Source organism: Lolium rigidum, chromosome 7 (genome assembly GCF_022539505.1).
Source record: "Lolium rigidum isolate FL_2022 chromosome 7, APGP_CSIRO_Lrig_0.1, whole genome shotgun sequence".
In the NCBI taxonomy this organism is placed as follows: Eukaryota; Viridiplantae; Streptophyta; class Magnoliopsida; order Poales; family Poaceae; genus Lolium; species Lolium rigidum.
Genome location: NC_061514.1, coordinates 3,130,449 through 3,140,650, shown reverse-complemented (window position 1 = coordinate 3,140,650; position 10,202 = coordinate 3,130,449). Strand labels below are relative to the sequence as shown.

Below are 10,202 nucleotides of genomic sequence, written 5' to 3'. Positions count from 1 at the left end.
TTCAGAGGACAGGATTCCGCGTTACTTCGATAAATAGCCATAAATTGGGTAAAACCAGCGGCGCATAATCCGAGTCAACAAAATTGCACATTATGTACACCTTGGAGCTACATGCAGATGAGCGCAGCAAGCTCTCACGTCGTGTCACCTCCAGTGCCCACCCTGGTTCTCGCCGTCCTCGTCTCTCGCATCCACATCCTTCTCTCCCTCTACGGAGTCTAATGTATCCTGCAAAGCATCAGAGACGTGAACCGTGTCAGTTTGTTGCCCCGGCAACAAGGTGCCATGGGCTGAGTTCAGCAGCAACAATGGCATGCACCAGTCCTGGAATCGGAGGCCATGCAGCTAGAATTCAAGTTTCTAGCATCAACCCAGCGTAAAAAGATTGAACACAGAACAAGAGCAGATCCCAACAGTAATTGCGCCTGACAAAGTGACAAGTCAATGGCAAGAAATGAAGCAAATATCATACTCCCTCCGTCGAAACATGTCTTAGAATTTGGATGTATCTAGACACTATTGGAGGGAGTATTTGGTATTTCTCAGTCGGCCAAGTTGCACATCATTAGGCCTCAATGTGAAATCTTAATGGAGTGGGAATGCCCAATTTCGATATAATTCAGAGAGGTTGCCTGCCGATGGCCAGTGAAGGATTGGAAATAGCCTAATTCTGCACTTTGTTTAGCTATCCGGACACACAGACCTACAAGTCAACAACCGCCAATCAACCTAACAAGACCATGATAGCAGAGGACCGTTTTTTTATGTACACATAATGCCACAGTCACCAGCGATAAACAAAAACAGGTTTAACCACAGCTTCCTAGCGAATAGGAGAACTAAACCAACCAGGTGTGCACAAAAAGCACACCTGGATTCGATCTTTACCGGCTGGAAACCACTTTCTTCAAATATAACGAGGGGCCAATAAAGTTTGTTATTACCTGTCGTGCAAGCTGGCATTGCTTGTCCCTTGCAGCAGCAGCCACCACTGGTCTCTTACCACCCTGAAAATGGATGTGTCAGAAATGACAAACATATGTGTCAACCCCTGGTTGAATAAGTGAAACAGTCAGCTGTTTTAAGCTTACGGCGGGAACAACACGTGATGAGGACATGATGTGCATGTTTTGCTCCAAGGACAGGAACTTCTTCTCCCAGGTCTCATTTAGTCCTTGTAGAGCTTGATTAATCATCTGCTGCACCTGGTCCCGCGTGAATCTTGGCTGTTGTCCCTGTTTGTTCAAACAATCTGGGGAGGATCTTGACGACAAATCAGTCTGGGCCTCCTTGCTAACAGCAGGAGTACCACTGAGCCTCCCACGCTTCGAGCTCCCCACCTGCTCCTGCACAGGATGGGGGCCTAGAGGAGTATCACTGGCCTCCTCAGTATCCTGATATGTCATATCCTGACAAGCAGAACAACGGAATCATCAATACATTCTGAAAACGTCAGAAACCAAAAATTGCCTTTGTAGTTCTTACCTGTTGACGTGTTATTGTACTTCGTGAGCCTTCAGCATCACACGGGTGGCTTCCTGCATTCCGGTTCTTCCTCTTTTGGTAAGAAACCTTCATAAATTCATCTTTGGCCCAATGGTCACACAACATTTCCCACCATATGGGTTGCAGCCAGTCAGGGACAAATGGTTTCCAACTCCGCGGATCATCATGCTCCAACAACACAACAGACTCATCTCCCAGTCGTACCTCTGTACCATCTCCCTTTTCTAATGCCATTTCTCCACTGGCCCTACCAACTGTCGAAGATTTTTTGGACCTATTTGCTGCCAACTCCTCTCTAATCCTCTGCTTCTCATAGCAAAAGAGGTTAACTAACTGTCTAATTGCTTTGCGCTCAAAGATCTTTTCGCACTCCTCTTCCTGTCCAGGGGACCACTTGTAGCGTTTCTGCAGTATTCAAAATCACAGGCAATCATCATTTACAAATCTCCCTGTGAGCAAAAGATAGTCTGAGATACCCTGATAAGTTTACTCACAAGGAATTCAGCCAACACGGTAGCCCTCACATCTGGAGGATATTGGTGCCAATAGTGAACCACTACCTCACAAGATCTTCCATCGCTATCCACTGAAATACAGGTCCCAGGATAGTTCTGCTTGATAAGAAGGGAGAGGGTAGTTACTACCTTAGGACCTGGTGGGTGTACACTCCAGCTGCAGGTTAGAGAACGCGCAGATGAAAAATTAGAATGCATCAGTCGACCATCGATAAGCATAAAAGCAGGGGAGATACTTACTCTGTACCATTGGGCGTCAGCACAGGCCTATCAGCTTCAATGCGTGGTTCCATTAGCAGAGTAGGGGGACGCCCTCTGCGCTTTTTGGATGACTTGCTAAGAGATCCTGATTGCATATCATCACATTGCGCCTCCTGAAATTGCCCGATGTCAGACAATATCGAAATCATGAAGATTTCCACGAAAAAGCGCGACTCTCAGTTTCCATTAAGAAGAACACCTCTTGCAAAAGTAAGATCCTTTGGGTCTTTCAACTAGAAAATCTATTGACAATAGAAGAGATTCCATTTGCAAAGCAATTAATCTAGCATGAAAATATTAACACTAAAACAGAGGAAAGCTAAACTACAGATGAATTTCATGTCAACGCTTCCTAACCAACAAAAAGGTTTTCAAGCCAGCATCACAAGTTTACAAACCTGCAGCGGAAATTCTTCAGATGTGTCAATTTCAAACGGCAAATGCAAAAGACATTGGCAGGAACACATTTGAAAAGTGGAATAAAGGTCACACGTGACACTATGCATTGCTGTCAGACGAACACTGGATAGCATGTAACACTTCTGATCTTGCAAACTTGCATTGAAAACTGACTTCAGTAAAGAAGGGGCAAGGAGAGGGACCTGGGAGTAGATGGCGGTTCGTGGTTGGTGCTGCGGCATTGTTGGACTGCTGCACTCAAGTGGTAGCTCTGCAAGATTGGGAGGCACATGTTAGCGATACACAGCACTCAATAGAGATGACCAAATAGGTTGGAGAGAGAGACTGACTTTCAAGTGAAGGAAGCGAGGAGATGGTGGACGTAGTGGCAGCTGGAACTGGCAACATGGCGGCAAGGCGGCTGCATGAAGCAGCCAAGTTCATCTGCCTGCCATGATCTGCAAACTTCTTGCTGGGAGGCTTGACTTGTACCTGCTCTGAGTAGTTCTTGCCATTGCAAGCTGCTTCTGCCAGTTGACCATCTATATGATTTTGATTCTCAGATGGATTCAAACATACCTCATCATCACTTTTATCAAGCTGGTCAATCGCATTAAAGCTCTTTTGAGGAATCTCATGCTCATGCCATGAATTAGAGCTGGGATTAAGAAGCACCCACCTAGTCTCTGGAGAGTAAGTTTGACTGTAGCAGTGTGGAGACTGCTCAGCTTGTAGCGCACCATGACTCAAAGTGGGTGCTGGAGTTACATCGATGTTATCTAGCTCAATGCAGCCAGCTTGAGGACATTGGTATCGGGTCGGTGAGCTAGAAGCAGGATCAGCAATAGTACTCTCAATCTGTGGAGCTTCTGAATGATTTTGAAGTGGGGAAGCATCTAACCTCTGGATAGGCTCAATATCAATAAAGTCTGGTGACCCCTTCGATAGGCGCTTACTGCGCCTAAGATGAGACCACTCATTTGGATCATTCATCAAATTTCTGTTTTTCCTCCTACGATTTCCTTTAGTATTCTCTGTGCTTGTTTTATTTTTGATTGATTGTTTGCAGGCAGAATCTACCTTTTCCTGCTCTGCCTGAACTGCGTCACTAAGAATTTCACCTCCTTGCTGCTCATGGACAACTCGATGCCGAGAAGTTATCTGCTCATGCTCCATAGCACTAGGAGCAGCCACATGTTCAGTTGCCTGCTTGTTGTGCATTGAAATCGTGTCATAGGGAAACCCTCCTTTCTGGTTTGCATCAACTGAAGACTTTGCGGGTATTACTTGTGCCTGTGATGCACTGACAACCTGGTTAGGCTCAACTGTGTCACTAGGAATTTCACCTGCTTGCTGCTCATGGACAACTGGATGCTGAGAAGTAATCTGCTCATGCTCCATAGCACTAGGAGCAGCCACATGTTCAGTTGCCTGCTTGTTGTGCATTGGAATCGTGTCATAGGGAAACCCTCCTTCTGTCTGGCTTGCATGAACTGAAGACATTTTGGGTATTACTTGTGCCTGTGATGCGCGGACAACCTGGTTAGATTGAACTATGTCACTAGGAATTTCACCTGCTTGCTGCTCATGGACAACTGGATGCTGAGAAGTTATCTGCTCATGCTCCATAGCACTAGGAGAAGCTACATGTCCAGTTGCCTGCTTGTTGTGCATTGAAATCACGCCATGGGGAAACCCTCCTCCTGTCTGGTTTGCATGAACTGAAGACTTTGTAGGTATTACTTGTGCCTGTGATGCTCGGACAACCTGGTTAAGATGTTCTTCCTGTACATTTCCTTCTTGCCAAGATTTTGGACCAAATACAAATCTATATTTCTTCTTGCCAGGCATGGCGATAGTTCTTTGGACTGCTTCAGTATGTGACTTCTCCCTGTGGACTAAAGGACTATGAGACTCATTTTGTAGCCTACCTACTGCATTAGCTTGTGTCCTCGAGTCAGCTCTGAATGAGCTGAAGGACTCCTCTCTCAAATATTGCTTTGGATGTTGTCCATGAGACTGCTCTGAACGAATGGGCTTTTCAACAATTCCTGCACGAGCTGATTGATTCAAAGGCCCATGCTGCACGTGCTGCACATTATGGGTCAACAAAGAGAAAAAATGAACAATTTATACAATGTATGATATGCTCCCTCTGCTCACACAAAGTGTCACCATGGTAAGTGCAGCCAAATTTTGTGAACATCTTAACAAAAATTGGTTGGCCACATGGCAATTGTATAAATTTATTGTAAAGACATGTTTATAACAGGCACAAATCCCAACTGAAGCATCCAACGACGATAGCGAATGGATCTATGGCTCAGTGGATCCAAGACATATTTTACTGTTCATAATCTTGATATTTTGTAGCTTTCGCAAATATATCCTAATAAAACTAATGGTTCAAATTGCATGACAAAAACTTTAAAAGGGTAAAAATAACACTTTTCCCATGGTCGGAAGTAGTAATATTATGAGTCACTTTGATGGTCAACAAGTTTATATTTGGCACCACAGTAGAGATCTTGGTATAACTAGTGTGAGGAGGCAAATAGAACCCTTGCCACATGCTTGCACTGCCAACGAACACTGAGCAAGACACCTCTTCTCCTTGCAACTAGTCGGCAAGTCAGTGCTTCAACCATCCAGTGACTTGTAAGCATAGGTTTTTAGAACGAAGAACTGAACAAGAAATATCCATACTAATGAGGCTGTCAAAGTTTAAAGCTAAAGCCCATATTCTATAACCATGCTGATTTCAGCAAATATAAGTTTTTCTTGTGACTCACTAAAAATCGCCAATCAGCACCAATCTTGAGCTATCTTAAGCACTTCCTGCACTTTTATCACTGTCTTAAGCTCTTTATGGATCGATCTTAACCGAACTTGCTTATTTATTGACTGAATCAAATACTGCTGACATTCCAATTCATTGGAAGTAGAAAAATCAAATGCTGGGTTATGTTTCAATGAAAACCAGGAACATAGCCTTTGGTTCAAAAGGACCACACATTCTCAACATCGCAGGTAATCCTTAACCTTGTACTTCTGTTCCTAGCCGAACAAGAGAAAAATGCAGACTGCTAGGACTACAGTGAGAAGCCAGAGACCCTACATTAACTACTTCTTACTGAACCAAGTTATCAAAAAGTAAGCCAAACATCCTAGCCCTCTTCTGGGAGGACAGATGGTTGGATAAGCAGTCTATCAGGGAGTTGGCGCCAGAGGTCTACGCGCTCATCCCTAAGCACCGTAGGAAAAGGCGCACTCTTCAACAGGTGCTGGTGGAGCGCACTTGGATCTCGGACATAGTTGGCGCGCCGAGCGCGCTCGCCCTCTGGCAATACGTCCAGCTGTGGAGCAGACTCAGGGACATGCATCTATCGACGGATCCAGACAGGCTGATTTGGCGCTGGGCGACGGATAGCCAGTACTCGTCCCGCTCCTGTTACGACGCCCTCTTCCAGGGGGCGGTTTTATCAGGCTCGTGGAGGTTGGACTGGAAATCTTGGGCGCCACCTAGGGTGAAGTTCTTCATCTGGCTGGCCTGTCTAGACAGGTGTTGGACGAGCGAGCAGCTGGCGCGAAGGGGACTACCTCACGCGACAAGATGCCCGCTCTGCGACCAGTCTGAGGAGACTATGGCGCACATTCTCACCGGATGCTCTTTTTTCATGACCATTTGGTTCAAGGTTTTATCGTGGATCCAGTCCACCTCAGGACCTCCAACGGTTGAGGGTGACTTCGCGGAGTGGTGGTCAATGGTGGTGCGGACCGCCCCTCGCCAGTTGCGCAAAGGCACTTCGTCGCTCATCATGCTCACTGCGTGGTGGATTTGGAAGCACCGGAACGCTGCGGTTTTCGACAACGCGCATCCTTCGGTGGCATCCTTGCTTGGCAACATCAAGGCCGAGGCGCGGCAGTGGGCAGATGCGGGGGCCCGGGGTCTTCGCCAGCTTCTCCCCTAGATTAGCTTTTCTGGGTTGAGTTGTATGGCGCAGGGTGTTGGTCCTTTCTTGGACTTGTACATATAACCTTCTTTTCTATCAATGCATCGAAACGCAAGGCTTTTGCGTTTTCGCGAAAAAAACATCCTAGCCCGAAATTCCTGGCCTTATTTTAACCTCACTGTTAAGTTTTTTTTTTTTTTTTTTGCAGGAACACAGTCAAGAAAAATTAGAGAAAGTCACATATGTACAATAACTATATAACCACGACACAAACATTACGTCTTCTGGTGGCAGTGCTTCTAGTTCTAGTAGCCTTTTCAAGCTAATTTAACCTCACAAGTTGGCATCCTAGCAACAATTACCATATCTGCATTCCCCGGTGGCACCAACCTGAGCAACAATGCGTGGCAACGGAATCCCTGGAAAGCAAACGAATGCGAGCAGTACCTGTCTGTGATTCGGCAGCCGGGTGGAAGAGATTGGGACGGCGGCAGGTGTGGTCACGACTGGAATGGCGGCAAGAGGGGAGGAGACAAGCTCGGCGCCGCAGAGCGGGCAGGCGAAACGCCCTGGGCCGTGCGGCACGCTGAGCACAGATCCGCATCCACCGCAGGTTACTCTCGCAGGTGCCACTGGCGCCGGGGGCGCGGCGTAGGGGGCGACCCGGCCAGGAAGCGGGAGCGCTCGGCGAGGGCGCGGTGGCATGAGCTCCGGTGGGAGCGACTGGGCCATGCCGCAGCCGGGGCAGGCGAACTCCGTGAGTCCATGCTCCACCTCCAGAGTCTCGCCGCACCCAGCACACCGCACCTCGAGGATACCCGGCGGCGCCGCCATGTGGGACGATGGGGCGGGGCGGCGACGGCGGAATGGTAGGGTTCTAGTTTCCCTCACTCTTTAGCTGTGAGCGGGTTAACGGGTGGGATGATTATGCCGGCAGCTATGAGCACAGGCATAGCCAAATAGTAGTTCTTCTTTGGAAAAATTGCTATTCAAACAGTGTTCCAGCAAACGCAGAATGTAGCAAATCATCTCTCACTGCCGGCATTCATTTCCTTGGCTAATGAGATGGGATATGCTCGAATTATTTTTTTGTTTGTGGCTGATGTTGCGGTTTATAATGGTATCTATGTTCAGTGTTCAAGTGTCTCTAGATGTGAGTCTGGTTTTTTTTGCAATAGGGAATCAAGTTGTCTTACACATTGCTTATCCAGAGAGAAGAATACACACTTGAATGTTTGAGTTGACGGTTCACCGAGTTTTATCGATGATGTTTATGTCATTTGATCAACAAAGTCTCATAATAGAGAGGTTGTTTCCCTAAAAGGGGATTGAATATTGTGCAACTTTGAAGGGCCAAAGAGATTAGTTTGGACACCAAGTACACATAAATTCTTGAGGTGAAAGTTTGTTGCGTAGGAGAAGCCATGGCCCTAGCTCGCCCCCGTCCCTTGTCGGCTCCGTCGTGTGTGCATCTTTGTTATGCAATCTCCTACGTTAATTTATTTATCAAACTACATGATATTTTTTATAAAATTACAATCCACCATAATTTGCAACATTTGTTCGTGAAATTAAATAAATTACTATGTCTCTTTCATTATCGAAGAAAATGATGTATAATCTTTGATATTCAAACCGGTAGGTTAATATCTCATTTATTTATCAAACCATATTTTTACGGTGTGTACACTAGAGATGAATGTATTTAATCTTTGAATAGGAGGATTTCTCTTCGTTCATAAATCAAAGATAATTATTTTGAAAAGTTTAACAAAACAACGTATGTGGATATATCGCATATGCCTTTACCACCAAAATACACGTATTCAGTTTATTACATTGTCATGATGACTTTTGAATATCTATTTCACAAGAAATCAGATTATTTCATACATAAGTTACAATAAAATGTTGAACACATTTATATAGTTAAATAGTAGCCTTAGGTGTGGTATAGCCTAGGTTAGAATGCTCAGTCTATTAACCGGATTTAGTAAAGGCATGAACATATACTAGCTAGTGAGACACGATAGCATCCCCATGAAAAAAACATATGATGGCAAAGTAGTTCGCTTGAACAAAAGTGTGATGGGACACACATAGAACAACTACCAGTCTACTTACTTTGATCATGGCGGAAGATGGTGACGTCTTTGCGTCATTACCTTGTCGGAGGCATTGTTGTTGCTGCTTTGGCCTTCTTACTTGGGCTGCTCTGGGGGAACCCTATATCTGGGTCTTCAGGATCAGATGATGGCGACATGTGGCACCATTTACCCTCATGCATAGTTTTTAAAACCGAACCGGCGAGTGAATCGATGAGGTGACTCGCTCACTGGTTCACTGGTCCAACCGCCGACTCAGCCGGTTCAAGAGCGACAAATAACCATCAAATTTAATGAATAATTAAATTAATTTCTTAAAATAATAGCCTCGAATCCTTAACCAAAATAGGGTTTACTTCCATAGAGGATCACAAAAGAGCATCAGGGGAGGTGGTATTGAGTCTTACGTGAGTTGTTTGGTGGCTTTGCATTGGTTGTAAGCTCAAGCCTTAACCAAGACATTTTATTTTCTATAATTTTTCTTGGTTTTTTTACTACTTTGATCGGTGCCTCTTAAAAAACGAATAGGATGTTAGTTCTGGTTCCGGTCGGACCACTAGTCCGGTTTTTAAAACGTGACTTTTAAAAAATGGACAAGAAGTTAGTTCTGGTTCCGGTCGGACCGCCGGTCCGTTTTTTTAAACTATGCCTTCATGGGCCATCGTTTTTGGAGTAGGTGCTGGCTAAAAGGGACCTAAGGTGAAGCAGTGTCTTTTCTTTCGCGTCAAAGACGACGATTCTCGGTGGCATGGCGCAGTGGGGCCTTAGCGCCGGACGCGTGATGATGGACATGCGCACGGTGGTAGCGTAGTTTGTATCGTGGAGGCATCGACGACAGGCTTGACAAGAACCATGCAGATCTCATGACAGTGACAGCTTCTGTAGCATGTACATGAGGTGCTCGCTAAGAGTCTATTATACCGAACGAGCGCTCCCGTTTCGCTTAGTGGGTGTCTCGGGGCATGAGGGTCTGTCGTTTGGGCTGTGTCACCAGAGTTGCATGAAAACACATATGTGGTTGATCCTCAGATTTAACGGCGAGGACCCTCTAAGATTGACCTCGGTGATGGTTCAACAAAATATTCAGCTCAGTCCACCTAAGTCTCGAGTGCATACGCTAGATAGACCATCGGAGGAGCCACCCGTGGAGCATCAACTGGTATGGAGCATGATGGAGACCCTTGAATATTGTAGATGCAAAAATATCAAGTTCGGGTTGTTCACGGATGAATGAACGATCGTTGTTTGGCTTCATAAGCAATCTTTGGTACCAACTACATGTGTTTAGATCATCTCACTTTTATGATGTGCTTTGTTTAGGCACTTTTGATCCCCACTCGACGCTTTGTCACCGAGAAATGTTGTACTCTGAGCTATATATAATACTAATATGTTTCCCCGTTAAAAAGATGTGTGACATATTGCAGGAAGGGTTAATGTTGAAATCATAAATAAAATTCACA

At 45.5% G+C, this 10,202-nt stretch overlaps 1 protein-coding gene across 1 annotated transcript; it reads right to left on the bottom strand.

Annotated features, from left to right (window-relative positions):
- LOC124669424 lies at positions 1-7,468 on the bottom strand. The gene is made up of 9 exons (XM_047206043.1): positions 7,082-7,468; positions 3,032-4,772; positions 2,885-2,952; positions 2,262-2,395; positions 2,001-2,178; positions 1,486-1,911; positions 1,092-1,409; positions 945-1,007; positions 1-228 (listed from the first exon to the last, which is right to left on the bottom strand). Exons 1-9 carry the CDS (start codon positions 7,466-7,468, stop codon positions 145-147), a joined length of 3,399 nt encoding a protein of 1,132 aa, XP_047061999.1. The 3' UTR covers positions 1-144.
- Positions 7,469-10,202: the final 2,734 nt, after the last annotated feature.

Bases quoted from the DNA above. Each gene is read 5' to 3' on its own strand.
- LOC124669424 (XM_047206043.1), bottom strand. From the start codon at position 7,468: ATGGCGGCGCCGCCGGGTATCCTCGAGGTGCGGTGTGCTGGGTGCGGC. The intron at 2,179-2,261 runs GTAAGTATCTCC...TCTAACCTGCAG, and splicing joins CTGACGCCCAATGGTACAGA to CTGGAGTGTACACCCACCAG. The intron at 229-944 runs GTAATAACAAAC...GATGCTTTGCAG, and splicing joins AATGCCAGCTTGCACGACAG to GATACATTAGACTCCGTAGA.